This window comes from Hippichthys cyanospilos, chromosome 12, assembly GCF_059441005.1.
Source record: "Hippichthys cyanospilos isolate Australia breed blue-spotted pipefish chromosome 12, RoL_Hcya_1.0, whole genome shotgun sequence".
NCBI lineage: Eukaryota > Metazoa > Chordata > Actinopteri > Syngnathiformes > Syngnathidae > Hippichthys > Hippichthys cyanospilos.
The window spans coordinates 1,488,186-1,510,271 of NC_142380.1; the positions used below are offsets into that span (position 1 = coordinate 1,488,186).

A 22,086-nucleotide genomic window follows, 5' to 3' on the forward strand; every position below is an offset into this window, starting at 1 on the left:
TTGCTCACACGCTGGAATGTTCCGAAAAGTCAGAGGATCGAGATCGATGTCTCCAGCAGGTACGATTAAGAGTGGCAAAGTATCGAGCCGTCTGCACCGCTTCAACAACGCAAAGGTATTCCATGACACTGGTTTATTAATTGCGGTCTTTCGACATACGCGCGCAATCCGAAACTTGCCCGAACTCGGATATTGCATAACTTTGGGTATTTATGAAGAAAAACAAGTGCTTGGAGCACATTGAACAGTAAACTGGCGCGGCGGTTACTTCCCGCTCACAATACGGGAAGTTTGAAACACCGTGCACCAATTTAGATAAGAGTTTACAAAGATGATGAATTCTGTTTTGCAGTAGTAGTTTTGACATTGGCGCCAAAGTGTTGGCGTGTCCATAAGGCCGAGAGAGAAAATGGCAGAATTTGAGGCTAAAATGAAGGACGCCGTCCTATTCACCGGTGCGTCCCATACTTCGGGAATTGCGGTATTTTGGTGAGCAAAGGTGGATTGACTTGGCAGGCAGCTGGCAACGCTACCTGGCTAATCATCATCATCATTGGGAGAATTTCCCCTAAGAAATGGAGTGGGAGGAGCCCCTTTATCGCTGCTAGCAGCTTGAATTGCTTTGGAGCAGAAAATTTGACAGTGTGTCACCCCCCCCCCCCCCCCCCCCCCCCTTGCAATTGCCCTTGCGCTTTCCCCGGGCGCCTAGCAATGAGCTGCAGCTAATGGCGTGATGGATGGCGCTACAAGTGGCGCAAGAGGACGATGAAGATGGACTTTTCTCGGAACGGGAAGCGACACGCCTACGGCTGGCTGAAGTGCGCCGCGCGTACGCTTTCTGGGCGTCGGCGGGGGTTAAAATGGAAAGCTTCTCTAACGATACATCCTTGCCCCGAGTCCCGATTGATCGGGGCCTCGGCTTTATTCGGCCGGCAGTCATGAGGGGGGGCGGCGTTCTCGGACCGAGAGGTCTTTGGACTCTGTGTGCGGATCACACACTTGGATTAGTTTAGGTTTGTGCCAATTAACGTACAACTGGGTTTTTTCTTTTTTGATCTGGGGAGATTCAGATGTTAGTAAAACGGATAAAAAGGTTTGCAGTCTTGGCAAACTTCCCTCTACAGCGGGGCCAATGACAAATAGGATTGATCTTTTGAAATAAATCGATGCCATTTAATACAGCAGAAAAATTGCATTTTGTTCCTGTTAATGGAGGTGGTGGGAGGGGTGGCCGCAGATTGAAAAGGGCCGGTCTTGGGACACAACCCACGTGGGCTCGGGGAGAACATGCAAACTCTACACAGGAAAGCCGGAGCCTTCTGCTCCCCGCTAACCGCTACGCCACCCGCTGAAGGTTAGCGTAATGGAAATGTATTCCACTTTTTACGTCTTTAAAGCAAAACTGCAAGAGACTTCAAATGTATCAAGTGTTTCATGAAGCTTCATTTTACCGTTATTGCCAAGTCTCCACTTAAAGACAGTCAGAAGACGTCCGGGCATTTTCTTTTAACTTTCCTTCAGAAATGCTTTGACGATTTCAGTATATGCTCCATTAGGCAGATTCTATCCTTTTTTTTTTTTTTTTTCTTTTTCTTGAAACTGGTTCTTGACACTAATGACAAAAAGTGACAGCAAGTCTTAGCTGAGAGAAAAAAAAAACTATCAAACCTCAACATCACTGAAAAATAATTGTGGATCATTTCAAGTCACTAAGACATTCTAAAAATGTAACCACAAAAGGAATGAAAATGCATTTTGAAGACGGACATTATTTCAAGCACTCGCGTCAAATTCTTGGCCAGCTCATATTTTTGCAAACTTGTTTGGAGAAGTCAATCAATAAAAGTCCTTGGCATAAGAAAAATTCCGGCTTGAGCAAAGTTGACCTTGTCTGCAAAAATCTCATCACCATTCCTGAGCGTCTCCTCCCTCAAAAAAAAAAAAAAAAAGAAGAATCAATAAGATATGAGATTCTACAAGCGCCATTGCCAAAACCCTAATTTGACAGGAGTCCAACGATCCTTGTTGCAAATTTCACAAAACAACCTGCAACTTTTGTCAGTTGTTTTATTTTATTCATGGAGATCCTTCAGTGATACAAAACAGCAGACAAAAACGGGCAGGCTTATCAGCAAATATCCAATGACCTGGGAGGACATTGTTTTAGAAAGTTAAAGAAAACCCTAACTAGCTCCCTAGAATATTCCAAAACACACACATGCAAAAACACATCAGTTGAAATTTCACTGAGCTTTCTTGATATTTCAAACAAAAGCTTCACCTTATTCCTAATGTCAGCAGACTTTTTATATTTATCTGAAAATGTAAACAAACACTTCTCTGACCATCACAATATTAACGCTTTCAGTTTAAGGAGGGTCAGAAAACGGCTGGCATTTGTTTAAAAAAAAAAAAAAAAAATCATCAAAACACCAAATATGGTGGCGATATTCACAAATGCCAAGATGACTAAAAAGAAAAACTCAGTAGTTTGGATTTGAATGCTTTAGCGACAGCATTCGGTGCTCAAAACTGGGTTTACGGCGGCACCAAAAGTCATTAGGGACGCTCAATATCGCGGCCTGGAAACAAAAGGCAAGGAAGCATGAAAGCTGCGGGAGGAAAAACAACAAAAAAAGGGCCCACACGCCATTAAGAATGTGCTGGATGGCGCCGGGGCGGGCCCATGCGCCCGCATCCATCGGCTCACGCCGCTGATCAAAAGAAGGACCCGCCCACCGGGGCTGGCGAGCTTAGCGGCCGACGCTCGGGGCTCTAACGGATCTGGCCGTTTCATCAAACGTGGACGCGCTATTATGCGGCGTCCTTAGGCGCCGCAGTCGCCTCTCGGACGGGTCCCGTCACTCCCAAAAACGTTTTATTTATATTTATATATATATATATATATATATATATATATATATATATATATATATATCGATAGATACACACGTCAGTCGAAGGAGAAAAACATGGTCGGAGCGTAAAAAAAACAAACAAGCACGGCCTCACAGTCGCTTTGCCGTCCATGTTTCAAGGTTCCTTTTCTAGGGGTCTCAGAAGATGTGTTTGAGGTGCTTCATGCCGTACGTCTTGAAAAAGACCAGCAGGATGAGCGTCCAGAGGCCCAGGATGAAGCCATCCGGAGGGTGCCAGTCTTTCTGTTTGGGTTTCTGCGGGGAAGGGGGGGGGACGCACTTTAGTAACAGTGAGCACATTTGTCCTGTTGAGGCTACTGCTGATTGCGCTGTCACTCGCACAAACACACACGGGCATCCGCAGTACACCCCCCTCGCCTCATGTTTGTCCCCATCATCATTTTGTGTACGATTAGACTTTTAAATCTCCTCTTCGTATTAAAACGCGCATCACAAGGAGCACATTTATATGCTAATGCGACGGCAATATTCTACACCCCCATGAGTTAACCAAAAAAAAAAAAAAGGGAGAGACATGGGGGGATAAAGCTATACATACACAGCGAGCAAGCACTTACGAGATTTCCGCTATTCCTCTCCACCAAAGCCGACATTATCTACTTAGAAGCTGGTGTCATCTTTTTTTTTTACACCCCCCCCCAACAGAAAAGCATGCTAGTCATTTGCCAAGCACTAAACACTGACACTGTACATGATGATGAAGCCAAGCTCAAAGTAAGAGTCAGAATGTGCCAATCAACCTGTAAAAATCTATTTGATATATATCGCATTTTTCTTTGGTTAGATTTAGGGTTTTCAATACACTTACTATATTTTCTGCACTACAACTTTAAAAGTGTTCTTATATATAGGGTGCACCGTATTATAAGGCCCATAGAATAGAAGCTACAGTAGTGGATGGCGTTGCACTATGCATCCACTAGATGGAGCTGCACTAACTAATGTCAACAAAACAGATAAGTCAGTCAAACTTTTCTAGTACACAATCAAAAATGAAGAAGAATGATGCAAAGATATATGGTTTTGTTGATTTGAAAACAGTTTCTGAGAATTGTGCTTTTTTTTACAAAAACTTGTGGTTTTGTGCCTTGTCCCTATATAAATCGCTTCAAAATTGGAGCATAATAATAGCATATCAAAATTTCAAACTGGGTGTTAATAATACATTTTGAACTGAAATGCAGAGGTAAAAACTGAAGAATTTACACGGCCATTCAGTTATTTTATTTTTTCGCCCCCCAAAAAGAAAACGTGTGGTTTATGTCCTGTATAAGGCGCAGCGGATGCACTCTCAGCTTTTGAGAAAATTCAAGGCTTTTAGCTGTGCACCTTATAAGTGCGGAAAATACAAGATATGATTTTTTTACGAGATACTAATCTTATTTATATCGGCACGGCAGGTGGGGGGGGGGGGGGGCAAACTTTGTTTTCGTTCCTGGGTGGGAGCACTGCCACTGGGAAGCAATGGGTCAAATAAATCAATCTGATTGTCCTCATTAGGCTGCGTCCACACTTGCCAGGTGGGCTTCATTGGAGCGCGGTTAGTAGCCATGCGGTTTGCTCATGAATAAGGCTGGACAAAGATTTTTTTAGATTTTTTGTGCATTTATCTTGGTTCGTCGTGCGCAGAGAAATAATGTGCCGAGTCTCGTGTAAAAATCCGGAGAAATTGTTGCGTAAGTCTTTCTAAGGCGAGTTAAATCTGCAAAGTCTGGCTTCTTTGGTTTGTGTGAAAGTCAGATGACTAAATGGATCTATTTTGGAAGTTAAGACGCGATCCATCCTGTCCAGCTCGCCATTTTTAGCTCAAATGACGGATTGTTCCGCCACATGCTTTGTGACGGGAACACATGCAGTCAGCCGGAGTCTACAAACAAAATTGTCACGACATGACAAAGGCAAGCAAAACGTTCGGTCAGAGTGTGACAATTAAGTGTGTACTCAGTAGAAGTGCTCACGTATGCAATAAGCTCCTTGTCGCGGGTTACGTGACAACGCTAGCAATTGGCGCCGTCAAAAGACGCAAGCCATCAGTAAAGATCACCAATGGCAAATATATTTAATTGCTCAATCAAGGGGAATCAATGGATGGAATGCAAATGACTTCAAGTTGGTAAGGACACGTCAGACTGGCAAGAAGGAAAAAAGTTGCATTTACACTCAACGTGCGCTGTGGTGACTTTTAACTTGACAAGCTGTAAAGGAAGAGATGCCGGTTGAGTTCCTGAAGGAGTCACTACAATTAAAAACAAAAACAAAACAAAAAAAACGGTACAAATGCAACTAGCTGGACAAATTGAGCCATGTGTGGGTTAAAATGACATTTTTGGGAGGGGCTTCTCTTTTGTGCTGCCTCCTAAAAATATAGCCAGAAAAATAAAGTCAACTGGTATTCACTTGATTCTTTCTCCTCGCTTCTTGCATTTCATCTTCTACTCCGATTGGCGTTTTTAGTTGAAATACTCATCATTTTTGGGGGGCAGGGGAAAAAAAATTTTTCAAACCGCTGGCACTCAAATAAATTCAATCAGCGCAGATGTGGGCAGCAGAAGAAAAGCGACAGTTTTTGTGTACATTTATTTGTTGGGTCGTATGATAGAAGCGCCTTTTTTCTTTTTAAATATAATTCAACATAAATGTCAGCCACGTTTTCACGTTCACAAAAGTGAATTCCTGAACCGATCCCCCATCTGAAAACCGGGTCCAAAACATGTGCTTGGCTCCACTAAATTGAGCTTTGGCGAGAGGGCAAATCCGGCGACGCTGACGAGACCCGACTGAGAGCGCGTGACCATCAGGCGCGCTTGACCTCCGCGCTGCCGGCGCGCCGCTGACCCAAAGCAGCCACGAGAGGAACATATGGCCTCAGCCGAGCCGGATGATCAAGCGGCTAGCGCCGTGTGAAAACAAATACAGGCTCGCTTTTGGGGACGGGCTCTCACGATCCGCGCTTCCCTTTCAGGCTGCATTTGCCTAAGCAAGGTTAAATATTAAAAATTTCAATAGGTGAACGAGAAAGCGACATTGAAGATGATAAACGAGGCCGCCCGTTTGGTGACCTTGCCTGATTGAAGCTAGCAGCCTGCCGCCATCGCAGCGGGCTTTGTGTTGCATATTCAATCGGCCCGCGGAATCAATTAATGGCAAAGCCATCGGATTGATTGGGGATAATTAACACCAGATGCTGACGCCTTGACGAACAGCGACGTTCCCAAGGTCCAGCACCAAGAATTTTCTCGAGCAAATTGACTAATCAATCGCATACATTTTTATTTTGTATAAGTGTTCGTTTCCTTTTTCTCTTTGATGACTGTGTGTTTACGAATTCTTATGATTTCTTTGGTATTGTTTAATCATCAAAAACACCCAAAACCACGTACAAGAATTGAAGTTTTACTCAGTAATTTCATTTACTGGTACAGTCATTGTTCCCCAAAGTAAACGCTGATCTTGCATTCAAATATCTGTTGATTAATTTTGATAACAGATTCATTGTTGATTCATCAATGAATTTTGACAGCTCTATTCAGAACTATGGCATATTTGGTATGTTATCACCTATCTTTTGGTATTCCTCAACAAAATATGGGGCTAGGGATCACACTACAAACGGACTTAAACTTTAATGAATCAGAGACAGACAGTGTCTTTTTTTTCCATCTAAAATTGTTTTACACTAGTTAGGGTTACTGAGCTGAAAAGAAGTATTTCAAGGTACATCATTCAAAGGTCGAGAAACTGAAATATTTGTTCGATTATCTTTGACTTGTTTGATCATTAACTGTTATAACCTACGCGCACTCTCAACAAATCTGCTAAAAAAGAAAAAACTAAACACTTCCATGCTTCCAGCTATGAATGGAACTACGATCAAGTACATACCCAAATGTAATAAAATGCATTACTCTCAACACACGCACAAAATAAAAAAAAAAAAAAAAAACAAACAGAGGCACATTGTGAGTGCTAAGCTAATAAAAAAGAGTGGGCGGCGCAGGACCGGGATCCAAAGCGTCCCACGTCCACTTTGAAAACACTGCCATTGTGGGCCGGCGCGACCGATGAAGGCGGAAAGAAATTCATTTTCACCGTTGGCATTGTCAACACCGTCAATTCTCCGGAGGCGGATTGTCAAGCCGGCCTGAGCGTAAATAACAATTGTGAAGCCGCTGAACAGCACGCCAACTAATGAAAAAAATGTACAATACTCTGGAGAGAGGACTGAGCGAATTCTTTCCAGCGATGGTGAAATGTAGTCGATAGCTGTTTTTTTTTTGTTTTTTTTTTGGGGGGGGGGGGTCATCCCGCCACCAGTGACAGAACATTAATCAAGACTTCACACTCGCACACACACACGATTTTTATAACGCACATCCGTGCGTATTCGCCGTCAGTCATTGTGATGACTTTCCTATTTACAAGTCGGCGCATGCTCCGGCGCCAAATAGGAAAATGCGCTGAGAAGACAATCAATGATTGGATTTGTGTTTGTCGCCACGGGCGGCGGACCCTCTCGGGCATACTCAAGACATCAAACGGGCGGCAAGCTGGCTCACATCTCGCTTCATCGCTCCGGCGCTTCTGCGTTTCAAGTACCAAAATGTCTCACGCAGACAATCGCCGCCAAGGGGAGCTGTCAATAAGCTACGGGGGACGGCGGTCACATGACCCTGAGCGCAGATGGCCGGATATGAGGACCCGGGGGTTCGTTCGGCTGCTGCAGCCGGGCGCCAATAGGAGGAAAGGATATAATCAAACATCTGCGGCAGGGGTCGTTGGGGTGACGCGATTTAGAATCGCAAGAGCCAGTAAAACGCTACACGCACTAGCAAATACGAGAAGCTTGCATCGCTACGAAAACCGCAAAAATGCCTGACTCTTGGAAAGGGAAACATTTTCAACTTTCCACAGGGGATGTACGGTACTTAGGTATCGACTAGGCCAGACATCCGAATTATTTTTTTTCTGCAAAGTAATCCCAGACTAAATACTGTAACTCAGAAGATACAGTAGATCGTGTAACATCAGGTGTTTTATTTTTGACTTGTTTATCAGAAACGATTTAGCGGTTACTTCATGTTCCAACTAACTTGCTCTTAACTTGAAAAGAAGAATATACTGTTCTTGTCACAGCGTTGCAAAGCATTACGTTAGGTTCGCTAATTCCTGCGGAAACCCTTTTAAAATCTCGTGTGCCCCATTAAGTAGCCCACTAAGGCCATTAAGAACACCCATTTGAGAACCGCTGGCCCATTTTATCCAATATTACTGAAAAGCAGATGTTTTCCTGGACGATAGAGAAGGTGTACCTACTTGAGGGAGATATGAGCGGATGGCGCGCCTGAAAACCAATTGGGGCATGACACCCACCTCCATAAGCTTCAAATTGTCCAATGTGTTTGGGAATCATGTAAAGCAGTGTGTTGCTAGCTGTAAATCACATTTAATGTCAAGTAGAATTCAGACTACAATTGAAAGGTACAGTTTGGCGCGAACAGGTCAAGATGCTGTTTTCGGATGAAGATCATTTTGCCTAGCAACCCACGTCGAATGCGTTGAGCCATTAACACTTGAAATCAGTGTGCGAAAAATAGCTTCAATGAACTGCTGAGATGATTATACAGCATGGTTTTTTCCTGCTATGAATAAAATGGGAGGCGTTGAAAGCGGTGCTTCTTCTTCTTCTTCTTTCACCACAGCACGACAAATGCACACATACAAGAAAGCCCTTACGATAATCAGCAGTTACAACTTATTTTTGCAAGAACAGCTGACAGAATAATATAAGATTTGCCATCGTGCAACATTGTGTATTTTGTGCACTATGAAACGCACTTAAAGGCCTTGAATTTCCTCCAATTTCTTTCTGATAGGATGCCTTATACGGCGCATAAACTGCCGGTTTTCACTTTTTTTTTTGGGGGGGGGGGGGCGTACATGCATAGCGCAAGCCTAGCCACTACTCTAGCTTCTATTCTATGTGCCTTATAATACGATGCGCCTTATAGGGCGGATGGTACAAAACAGTAAATACTCATTGGAAAAAACAGCTGCCTACTAACATTTGTTATGTGTGTCAATTAAGATGTACCACAACACAGGTAGTCGCACCCCTGAAAGAAGATTGTATATGCACACGTTCAAGCATACTCATTCGACTGGATTTCACGCTCGCCCCTTCACAACGAGGGGACCGGGACCCGTCTTTCACGGGTGCGAGCGTAGCCACGGCAACGGCACAAAGACATCTGAGGAGGCTGGTCCGACACGACTTTCTGAGCAATGTCCTAATGAAGCGTGGACGCACTCCAAGTGACGTGAGGACGGGTCCTAATGCGTGTGTTGTCTCTTTGTGTGCCTCTTACCTGATGAATGATGGCAGACACCGACAGCTGATCCACATGCGAGCGGGTCTCCTTTGGCACCTCTTTGCTTTCAAAACTGAAAGGAATCAAACAAAACGCGTATGTTTTTCCAACAGGAAGAGACTGCAGTATTTTTGTGAGCACAGGATTTATTGGTCTTGTAACTTTTAATAAAGCACAATTCTTCGGAGGACTTTTTTTTTTTTTTTTTTAAATATCGTTTCAAAGTTTCATCTTCAAGGAACTGACATTTTGGGAGCCTGAAAACAAGTTTTCCGTGTTAGACATATTGCTGACATTTCAAACATCACAAGTACCATTTTATTTATATACGCAACCCATTTTATTTTTTTTTTTCTAGATCATCTAAGCATGTGGATTTTACAGCAAAATCTTGTGCCAGGCGAGTCAATGTCACAGGAATCATGGCTACATCTCATCAGAATGCAGTCCTAATTAGGCCAAGTACAATTTAGCGCTGAATTTGAGCTTTTGTCCAATATTGGACTGCTTCGAGATTCTTTTATTTTTCGGACAATTTGGTCTTTTCAACAGCAAATACTCTGAGCAAATCTCAATTTAAGGGAAAATCCAAGGTCTTCCCAAACAAAACAAAACAAAAAAAAACAAGCTCGTCTTGGCCATAATAAGCTTCTCTTTCACCAAACCCGACAAAACAGGTTACCTCAAAAAGCACCCTCATGGACACCATGTCCCATTTAATTGGGGGTGCACTTAGACATAATAGATGCCTCCAATTTTACTCACAACAGGTGTCGACACTCGGCAGCTTTGACTACCTTGACTATCGCCGATATGAGCGCGTAGTGCAGTAGACCATATGTTCAAATCTATTTCAATCTCAACCAGTGGTAGATGGATCAAGCGTTTTCATCTGATAGGGCGAAAAGATTAGTTTTCTTTATGGTGGGGGGGTTAGGATTCAGGAGAACCACACGCTAGGAGGGAGAAAAGAAGAGAGGCTTGACAGTGAGACAAAGAGAAACAGCGGCGAAAAATAGTGACGGATAGACAAAAAGACAAGACAGAAAAGGAGAGGGAGAGAGACAGACACGGGCAAACAGAAGCAAGAAGACAGGCGGAAAGGCAGACAGAAACAGAGTGAGGGACAGAGAGAGCGACACGGAGAGATAGAGGCAGACGGAGACAGAGAAAGAAGCGAGCAACTAAAGATAGTAAGAGATAGATAGAAACAGGCAGCATAGCAACAGACAAAGAGACGGACAGAAAAAAAGACAGTGTGACTGTGAGACAGGCGGACAAGAGAGGCAGAGGCAAGGACAGAGAGAAGCAAAAGAGAGGGAGACAGCCATTGAGACATCCCTCACTACCTTATATAAATTCACTCATTCGGAGTGGATTTCTGACATTCATAGCTGTCAATGGCAGCGAAAAAGTGTATTCATGCGGCGCCAGCACCCCAAAAATGGATATTTGACATCTATAAGGGTCAATGGTAGTCGACGAGTTAAAATACAAAATCGGCGTACTTTTTCTTGTTGCTTTACAATTTGTTTCACGGCAAACTCCAACTTGGGCGACACTGAATAGCATCGCACGGTTGCCGTAAGCAACACAGCAATCAGGGTGTGTTCACAACACGGACTCTTGTAAACACACGCCATAATGAGTGGCAAATCAATAAGACGCTCCCTGCTCCAGCTTTTGCCTCTGACAGTGTCTTGCTGTGTCCGCTATGCTGATGGGCCAAATGCGGACGTCACATTTTGTGTACATGACAAGGGAGGAGGGAGAAGAAAATAAATGGCCCCAAGGCCACCACACTATGAGGCAAGTCAATTGAGAGCACTTTCCTCTTTATTGCGCATATCTCTCAAACGGGGGCGAGCCTTGCTGTCTGCAGTTGCCATCTTACCGTCAAACTAATTCTCCTTTAATACAAACTCCACTACCAAACTTGGGCCTCGCAAATCAAATCAATCAATCTGCTTGGACAATGAACTCGGCGGCCATTACGCCCCACGTTTTGGTCAACGGCGCACAATGTCATCACGTCGTATAATGAAGAGGGGGCTGAAGGCTCCATTAAAATGTCATCTCAATCAAGTGCAATTCACTTAATGGAAGAGCAGCTTGTTGCGAGGCAAAATGGCCGCTCGGAGAGGCCCGCAATGAGGGAGGAGGAGTCAGAGTGAGCGAGTGCTCAAAAGCATCGATTAATACACTGTAATCTTTCACGGCAGCTTGTTGACACCACTTGTGGCGCACCAGATCAAATAAATACAGCGTTCCCTTCGTTTTGCTTGTCCCCCCCAAAAGAGTGTGACTTTACAGCAGCTCCTATCCAATGTACCGCAGAAATGCTGCCACGCTCAGTGCTAAAGTAGAACCTGAAGCTGTCTAACAGCCTGTTAATACTCGATCTTGTTCAGCCGCAAATAAAGGCACTTTGGCTTCAAACTAAACCACTGCTTGTCATCGTAAGTGCATTTTGGCGACAAGCCTTCATGACTTTTACAGGGGGGCGCATTTGTGGCTGTCAGAGAGAGCTGTGAGGAGACGTACGTCTGCGGGAGAGTGTGAGGGGATGCGTGACAACACAGGCTGATCCTGGCCTTTTAACAAAACTCGCATAGTGGGGAACGGCCCTCACTTATAGATGATGCTTCAACAATATTTTTCCTTAAGTAAACCTGAGAGTGGAGGTGCCTGTTAATGACTATGAGGTCAATAGCTTCCTGTTCTTCTTCGTCTTCTTGATAGGCACTCGTGCATGTTTCATGCTTGACTGCCTCTTTGGATGGGCCCTAAAGTTAACTCAACTTTAAAGTCTACTATTTTTATTGTTTATAAGCGTATAGAGTATAGTCTACTTAACAACAGCATAATACTTTTGTGGCATTATAGCGCAGGGACTTGAAGGCATACGTTACATTCCAATTTCAACAGTATTTCCGCAGGTGTCATCATTTGGGAGGGACTCATTTGCAGAACATTGTATGTCTGTGTCTTTTTTTCTTTCCAAAAATGCTTTTTGCCAAGTGGAGTATCGCTTGAGCGGGTTAAATAAGAATTTCATTTCATTGGCCACGCTGACTTTTCAACCCTCTGGTTTAACTGAGGGATTCGTAAATTGAGAAGCGCCCTAGAGGGGGTCCGTGAGATAAAATACCATTTAATTGGCCTGGACTGACTCACTGCTTTCAAGCAGGTACTCCCAAAATGAGGCGAACATTAAAAGAAAAATATGAAACATTAAAATTCGTTTAATTAAACTAACGCTGAGCAGGTTGTGTGTGTAGCACTCAGCGAAGGAATGCTGCATCTCTACGGCAACACATGGCACTCCCCATTTCCATTTGTGTTATCTAGCTTCCCCAGTGGCGCTCCGGCCGAGAAAGAGCAGTTTATTTATTTTTAATTTTTTTTTTTTTTTTTTTTTTTACAGACGAGGGAAGGTTCTGGTACAGCTGTGGTAGTGGATGAACTGACCTATTTAAGTCTTTTTTTGCACCCGCCCCATACAAAAAAAAATGATTTCCCAAGGGAAGGTGGCACCATTAGGCTAGTGTGTGTAGCTGCCAACGTGACTTTCATTATGACTTTAATATGTAGATTAGTTTCTCATTAGTGATGCATCTAAAAATACCCCAACAACTGAGACAGGCTGCACACAAAAAGGTGCAATGTGTGATGAGTGCCGGGGCGCAATCAAAAATACTCAACTAATTAGCGTCCATTGTTTGGCTGTTTAATTAAAACATTACAGGGCTAATTTAGTGTTGAAATTCATTTCCATTCCTCCACCTGCAAGCATGCGTGTCAGCCGCAAGCTGGAAAAAAAAGGACATGGAAAAGAAAAAGCTCCCGCTAGGTGGAACTGCCAATAAAACCCGGTTCACCCGTCGAAGAAATCGGAACATTTCTCTCTAGGACCTTATTGGGGTAACTGGGTAAAGCTTGCGGTGCGTTTTTGATCTGCATTATTGAGCTGCTTGCTACTAATCAATAATAAAGTAATACGGGAAGTTGTGTGTCGTCTGGGGAACCCAAACAGCCGGTGATTAAAATAGGAATGGCAAGCGTTTCTAATGACTATTTAGTGCCACTAAACATTATCCTTTGCATAGAATAGAAGCTACGCTAGTGCCCGTGCTTGCGTTATGCATCCACTAGATGGAGCGGCGCTAAAGGGAATCAAAACAAAAAAAAATCAGATGTCAAACCTTTCCATCAGAAAGGAAGAATAAAGATGATTTGATTACATTAAAACTGTCTAGATCAATGCCAAGACCAATCAAGAGTTCAAAAGAATTAAATTACATTTGAAACTTATTTTTTTCTGAGCAAACTGCAACCAAAAACCTTCAACTATATTGTTTTGTTGATTTAAAATTGGAATGAAATTCAACAATGTTGGATGTGATTGCGGTTTGGATTTTGGAGCTAAAGCTCAGTTCGAATTGCAATCAAGAGTGAGTGTTTTCTTAATTATATGTACAAGTGTTTTAATGATTTCATGTTTTCACTACACTACTTTGTTATTAGTTATATTTTACATAAATTACCCTTTTAAGGGATATTAAACAACAAGGCAATCATTTGTCATGTTCAAACTGTCTACTAGGACGTTGTAATGGACCATTGAAGTTAACAGTCAAGGGAGGTTGAAGAGTCTCTACAACCATCTTGTGGCAGTGCTTGTGATTACACCCTGCCATTACTCATGGAGCTAGAAGCACTTATTTCTTGAAAACATCGTATAAAAAGCAGAAATCCGGTTTGTTTTTTTGTTTTTTTGATGGGTTCCCCAAACTGTCATAATATGTGCATAGTGCCATAGACAAAACAACCAAGTGAAGCTCCAACGAGAGAAATCTACTCAAATTTGGCCCGCTGCCCTTCCATTAAAAGCCGGCCATAAGAGCCTCTCATTAAACTTTTACACCCAGTTTGCACCATTTTTCATTAAAAATAAAATCATTAGCGCAGTCGCGGCAGTGTGCAGGGACTTCTAAAGTTGAGTTAGGGTAACCATTCTTTTAAGTGTGCAGTATATTGACTTGTGGGCATGTAATGGATCCATTTAAAGTGACACTGTTTAGGATTTAGACCAGGGGAGTCCAAATCCGTTCCTGGAGGGCCGGTATCCTGCATGTTTTCAAACCTTTTCTCTCATTGTCACTAATTACAATGCGCAATTATATACAACTTAAAATAAAGGCATACCGTTTTACAAAGGTGTCACTAGAAGACAATTTTACAATAAGTTTTCATGTTCTATTAATTTGCTCTTACTTTGAAAAGAAAAATACCCACTGTTCCTGTCACAGCATGAAACTCGCTGATACCTGCAGAAACCCGGTAAAATTTTTATCCTAACAGTATGAAAAATGAGAGGAACGATATCGTGTAACATGAACATCGATGTCACATTTAAAAGGCGTGGCAAGCCTTTACATTTTTTTTTTTTATGTACTGTGGCGCTGCTGTTTTAGTTAGCAATAGCATTCAAATGGATTGGCCATTTAATTCATTGTTGTCCATGTCCATGGCGTGCAGTGTCTACTCTACAGTAACTTCCTCATGAGAAAAGGGAGGTAGGTATGTATTATAGCAATGGTGGTCAATCTCATTTTGAGCCAGGGGCAGCATGGAGGAAAGTCCATCCTCAAGCGGGCCACACAGCTAAAATCAAGCTAAACTGTATATATAATTATTTGTAGATTTTTATTCTGCACACTGGCCTGGAGCTAAATAGCTCCCAAATAGCGGGGTCCAACTAAAAATATTTTGTCAAAAAGTAAATCAATAAAATAAATCAAGTTTTGCTTCCCCTACGTATCACAATGTAGCATGTTTGCTTAAGTTGCATGTTCTGTGGCTGTACGGTACAACTTTGTAACCGCAAAGAATTGAAAATAAAATGGTGCTGCAGTGTCTCAACCTGGACACTGGGTGTCACCCACGTTATATACATTTAAAAAAAAAAAACCTCAAAGAAGTCATGATGTCATGTCAAGTACATTGGCGCTATGTGCTAACGGCTGAGCTGTAACTAAAGTAAATGTAAAAGGAAATACAAGACTTGATTGTTTACCATACGAGGGACCAAAGCTGAATGTTTGGTAAGGCCCATATGAAACGTCCTGCCCATTGGGAATCTCGTCAGGGCAATTATACCAGCACTGAGCGGTAGAATTATGACGGTAAGTGCTAATGCTAACTAGACAGAATCCTCTAGAGGGCCGGATTCAACCTCCTCGCGGAGCGGATCCGCCCGCAGGCCGTGGGTTCGACGCCACCGTGTTGTAGGAAAGCATTTATTTGTCGTAGGAAGTAGAAAGCACGTTTGGCTTACTTGTCGTCCGCAGAAACGATGGGCTGAGTCAAGTTGATGGATTCCGTGGTGATCTCCACCTTGCGGACGCTACCAAAGAAATCCGTGACCAGGACGTTTCTTAGGTCGCGCTGGAACAGGTCGGTACGGTGGCCCGTAGTGGACACGCACTTGCTCTTGGGGCAAACTCTGAACTGCCAGCACACAAACAGCAAAGTTAGACGCGCTCTCCATCACAAGTTATTCGCTGCTCTGTCATGGCGTTATTCAGCTGTCAGCCCAATGGAAAATAGGAGGCGGGTTTATAACCCAGAATGCACCGCTGCACGCCTGACAAATCGGTGGCATCGATCCCAAAAAGGCTCCGGAACAAAAGTAACGGGGAAAAGTAATTAGTTAGAGGTGACAAATGGAGGTTCCAGTCGATTTCCTCAGGCTGCTGGATATTTCCTTGAATTGAAGCGGGGGGGGGCGAGGGGCGGGAGCTGCCAAGCTCGAAACTACGAGTCAAATCATCCGCATAAATCCAACAAATAAACATCATGTCAAAAGCCAATACCTTGAAGGTGCTTTTATGTTTTCTGTTTCATGACAGTCTTGTGTGTTTCTTCCATGTGGCTATTTGCAGACCAAACATTGGAAAGTTGTTCACGCCAAGCCCTTGACCGGGATCGGATGCATCAATTGGCAGTAAGCCCATCGATCAAAAATGTCAAACTCAAGAAGATTTGAAACCGACTCGGTTCCCTCATCATATGGGCCCAATGAGGCAAGTCGTAGCTCCAAAATGGCCCGTGACGAGAAATGAGTTTGAATCCCCCGCCAGCTATGTATACACAGTGGTGCCTTGAGATACGAATCGGATGTATCTTATACCATATCGCTTACTGAAACGGATAAAATGCCGTGACTTCATCCTAGCACCATGCCCCAAAAAAAAACAAAAGGCAATTTTGTATCGTTAATAAATTGCACTCTATGATGTTACATGAAGCATTCATAATCTAAACGTAACGAACGAAAGCGCTTGCGGCGATGAATAACTGGCTGCGGAGTGGGAGTGACTTGGAGTGAAGCAAAGTTCTCACCAGCTCATTCATAGTATTCTTGCTGGCAGGGTGGATGTCTTCAAGGAACTCCAGCATGTAGTAAGTGAAACGATCCATCAGATGGACTCCGATGGCCGAGTCGGGTTGGTGCTGCGATACAGGGCGAGACAAACGCACCCGCTGTCAACGGTTCTACTTTGAGGATAAAGCGGATCGGAAGGCGAATGTTTCGTGCGCTCGTCCCACCGACAAGGAGTCCTCTCCAACTTGACTGCTGGCCATGCCTATGATGTTTGGCGAGTAGAAGGTCTCGTACATGGAGGCTCCCTGACAGGTGTCGATGATGAAGAGCAGCTCGTTGTACCTGCCGACGGAGTAAAAATAAAAGTAGTCCTTCAGTTGAAGGGAACGGGTCACGCGCGCAACCTTAAATACATCTTTCCTCGAGCTGTTGCCATGGCAACGTAGGAGCCTGCCTTATTTTTTCTCCTGACTTCTTTCCCTTCATAAATAACGAATTCTTTCAATATAGTGGCCACGCTCGTGCATCATCAAGACAAATAAACGTCTCTCCCTTTCAGCATTAAGAAGAGGGGGGGGGGGGGGGGGGGGGGGGGACAGGTGATGAGTAATGACCAGTTCAGCTTGTTATTGTTCATACGTGGACATATGTCAGCGCTGAGCCCGTTAGAACTACGCCGTGGTAATATTTGAGCATTTTTCTGAGTCCGCTGATAAGAAAAGATGCGTAGTCTCGCCACCAAAAACCATACTGGTATTGGTGCAGCCCCAATACTACTAAAACCATAATTTTGTTTTTTTACAATAATGATGTGCTACGCACCCTCACCACTAACCTGAAATTTTTAATCAAATGGAAAAAAGAAATGTAAAAATACATTGTTTTGTTGTTTTAAAAATAGTTTCTGGAATTATTTGATGACATTTCGTTTTCATTTACGAAATGGAGCATATATAGCAAATAAAAACTTCAAAACAGAGTTCTAAAAATGTTCATTGTTAAAAATACATTTATAACTAAAATGCAGATGTGAAAAATGAAGAACTGACATGGCGATGAAGTTGTGTCATTTTTTTGGTCCCCCAAAAATAAAAAATAAAAGGCGTAGCGGATGATAAAACGCACTGTCAGCTTTTGAGATAATTGAAGGCTTTTAGGTGCATCTTTAATATTTAATATTGCGTTGGTGAAATATGCATTATGCAGCAAAATCCACTTGCTTTCATCCCACCTCAGGGGGCAGCTATTCTGCCCCCGACTATCCCCTGAAAATGACATCATCGTTGCTCCTCTGACAACCAATCACGGCTCACCGGTTTTGGTACTTAGGTCATGTGATGTTCGCAAGCTGAGTTGCGGTTAATTGAGCTTTGAGAGACTGATGTCATTTTTGAAACGAGCCGATTTTGCCGCTTAATCCATATTCCACGACTGCAATATCAATCAAAATGCTGCATATACAGTAGAACATTTAATTATCAAAACAAGTTTTGCTTTGACTTCCTCTTGAATTGCATTTGCAAACCTAAAGGGTAAAAAGTCTCCGTGTGGAGCCTAGCCACATGTTGCAAACATGTTCCCTGTGCACAAAATGATGTTATGGTAGAAAAATTTGGGTTCCAGTATAGAAATGATTATTTCACAGTACTGTGTGCACAGATACTCAAGTTTCATTTCCTGTGATGGCAGAAATGGTTTCAGTTATTTCTCAGGACGGGCAAGTATTTGATATCATAACAGGCCTATTTCAAGGTATTAGTGACAGCCAATACTATTATCGGCCACAGTTTTATGATAATGCTATATTGAAATAGGTAGGTCGATAAGGAGATAGTGTGTAAAATTGAGACCATTTTTCATTCCGGAAAGCAGGAGGTGCTACAGGTGCTGCATTTACCACTGTCCATAACTATAACAAACATGGCCGCCACCGGAGACGTGCCTCCCCCCATGTCATATCATTAAATGATAACTAGACCCACAATTATATTTAAAATAGGCTATTGGTCATTAAGAACACATTCATTTGCAAGTATTTGAGATGTACAATCGTTTAAGTTATTCTTTTTTAATGAAAAACTTTCTAAATCTTACACAGTTTTCCTTTAAAAGGTGGTGTGTATCAAAAGTACTAGCAGGGTCAGTACTTGGTATCGCTCTCAGTAACTACTCAAAAGTTGAATATTCATACATGTATTTGTCTTTAAAAAAAAAGTGGTATCAAACATCCCTAGCTATTTCCACGTCTAAGGACATCATTTACCTTCTTTTTTGCCACATCTGTTCAAATGCACCAGCCAACTCCACGTTGCTAATCTCCTCAGAGTCCTGGAATTTCAGGAAGCCGTTGCCACCATGTCCTTTACGACACACACAAACGCATCCATTTTTTATTACTCTTGAGGAAAACATCAGGTTTGAGTTGACAGCCACACAGCGACACAAATGTAAAATGACCTGTCATGTAAATAAGGATGTTGCTTCTGTCATCAGAGAGGAGACGCTTGGAGCGCGGAGTGCTGGGCGGAAGTCTCCCCGTGAGAACTCGCAGGAAATTCTCCACATTCACCTACGGAACGGACAGAGCAAGATTAGACGCGCCGGCCACACCGAGGGTTCACTCATAACCCGAGCGTACCTCATAACCCCGGTAGTCCACCTCCACGTCGTCACCGTACACGTTCAGCTCCATGTTCTTGTGGCTGAACACGGTGGCCGGCTTCAGGTTCCTGGGGTTGCAAGCCATGTCGTCTGCCAGCATCAACACGATGTGACTGGGCAAAAGGTCAAACCCACTCTGAAGTGTTACAATTGTGGGCTCGCGATTCATTAAGAGTACACAGCATTCACAGGTTTTTTGAATTAGATGTTACAATCTGAGGAGCACATGTGATTTTTTTTAAATCCAAGAACCAATGAAAAACAAATGTTTGATAAAAAAAAACAACAACACATTTTTGGTCGTCAAATCGCTAGTCGTCGATGATTTAGATGCCACCCGGGTGGCCTATCGATGTCAAACCTTGAAACAAATGTTGTCAACTGTTTATTTACCTATCAGGGATGCCAAGACGCTTGACGCTCCTGTAGACCGACAGGCTGTTGGCCACGTGACGGTAGTTGAACCAGAATCTGGACGTGCACACCTGTTCGTTGCGCACACGTAGCAAAAGGTGAGCAAAGAATGCAGAGTGACATGTCAACATTGATTCATTACTGACCACGACAGCCCAGTTGTTGGTGTGACCGCTGCTAAAGAACTGCCCCGCGGCATCCTGGTTGAAAAAGACAGAAAAAGACCAAAGTTGGAAATGCAAGTCGCTTGAAAGACAATGATGCTATCAGACACACCGTGGAAACATGAAAGGCGCCATGACAGCACAGATAATGCTTCGCCCAAACGAAAAGTCCAAAATAGCGAAAGTTAGGAAGCGACGGGTCACACTTACTTCCACGTTTACGCCGAAGGCTGACAAAAAGACGCTCAATAAGACTGCTAGAGTAGGAAGTTTCATGATGTGAACGCGAGCCTGCGGAACCCGGAAAAGGAAGTGAAGGATACGCCGGCTCGGTTCAACACGCACTTCCGGTTGATACGTGTCAAATTAAGAGCGGGTCACAAAGCAATTCTTTATACTCCGTATATGTTATTATTTTTTTGTATAAGAACCGAGACAACGATACTATTGTTAATAGAGTACAAATACTCTGTATTTTAGTCGAGTATTTATTTTCCTCAAAACATTTTACTTTTACTAGCTACCTTTGAACAGACGTTCGTACTTTGCAATAGTTATCGCAAAACCTCACCAGAATTTGCCCATTTGCTGCCTCAAAAGTCAAATCAAAGAAAAACGAGCCGAGAGTCGGCACAAACACATTTACTCGTATTTTCAAAACACGTAAAAAAAAATCGCCTTCTCGTCATTTGTCACGTATACCATCAAACATGTTACGCGTGGGAATCCTTGTGAGCTCACTGCTAATGTCGTTTTGAATGTGCTTGGAAATGAGCGTTAAATATAACTCGAATTTGAACTGTACCGTGTAGAGTTCACAGTTCAAAAGTGAAACGCACGAAACGCATCGTACTAAATGTCACGCATTCGGTTACGCTCAGATACTGCACTGTATAATGTGAGAAATGGCGACCCCGTCTGGCCAAGATAATATAAATCAGATATTAAGTGTACCGTTGCAACTGTGGATTTCGTCTGTGAACAAGGGAGTTTTTTTTCTCATTTTTCGCTACCATTTCTTTTTATTTTTTGCAATATTTTGCAATGGTGAGAAAGGGATCATGCCTGCCTATAAACATGTCGAGTAAAGTGTTTTACAGCCTTAAAACAAATGAAAATATACAATGATGCAAGTCTTCGGGGTTTTTATCTTCAGGGGTCGCCACAGTGAAACAATTGCCTCCTATCTTTTCCTCACTGTCTCCAGGCCAAACAGCATCCTGGCACTCACCACAGTCTCGCACACATTTGCTTTATTTCAGCTGAAGCTCTTCTTCCAAACATCACACCTGCCACTTTTCTCCATCAGTTCCAGCCTGCCTGCGCACATTTCTTCACCTCTTTCACACGCTCTCCCTTGCTCCGGACTGTTGACCATAAATACTTCAAATCCTCCACCTTATTTGTCTCTTCTCCTCGTATCTTCAGTCTTCTACTTAGGTCCCTCTCACTCACACGCATAAACCACCTCGCTGCAGCTAATCTTTATTCGTCTCTTTTCCTGGGCAGTTCCAGCTTCTCCTCCACCTGTTCCCTCCTCTCACCACAGATCACAATGCAATTTGCAAAAATCATCGTCCATCGATTTTCCTGTCTAACTTCATCCGATCATCTAGTCATGATATCAAGGAGTTGTCAATAGACCATGAGGCGTTATATACAGTACAGTTGTCCGATATCATTTATAATAGTACTAAAAATCATTATGATTGTTAATGTATTCTCTCACACCTCCACTCGGGACCCTCTCTTTCGCACGCATACATTTCACCTCACCGAATCTAATCTTCATTCCTCTCTTTTCCAGGGCAAACCTTCTCCTCCACCTGTTCCCTCCTCTTACAACAGATCACAGTTTGCAAACATCATAGTCCATGGCGGTTCCTGTCTAACCTCATCTGATCGCGATATCAAATATTTATCAATTTCATACTGTATTTCAATATTCTATGAGGTATTATATACAGCACGGTGCACTTATACACCGTAGTCTGATATCATTTATATTTGTTTTATATTATAAAACAAAAAAACAAAAACGTGATTATTAATAAACAAATGTCCGCCCCGCATATTTACTTGTACTTTTACATACAGTCTCATAAATTGCATCTCATTTGCATCGGTGAAAAAAAGATGAGGGCGGAGGG

The 22,086-nt window shown here is 43.0% G+C and overlaps 1 protein-coding gene across 1 annotated transcript; it reads right to left on the bottom strand.

Moving 5' to 3' along the window:
- Positions 1–2,050: 2,050 nt before the first annotated feature.
- pigk (phosphatidylinositol glycan anchor biosynthesis, class K) lies at positions 2,051–21,934 on the bottom strand. Its single transcript, XM_088430097.1, has 11 exons — positions 20,147–21,934; positions 19,919–19,972; positions 19,752–19,843; positions 19,336–19,471; positions 19,155–19,266; positions 18,961–19,057; positions 16,922–17,039; positions 16,715–16,825; positions 15,648–15,820; positions 9,305–9,380; positions 2,051–3,173 (listed from the first exon to the last, which is right to left on the bottom strand). Exons 1-11 carry the CDS (start codon positions 20,210–20,212, stop codon positions 3,057–3,059), a joined length of 1,152 nt encoding a protein of 383 aa, XP_088286223.1. The 5' UTR covers positions 20,213–21,934; the 3' UTR covers positions 2,051–3,056.
- Between the last annotated feature and the right edge of the window lie 152 nt (positions 21,935–22,086).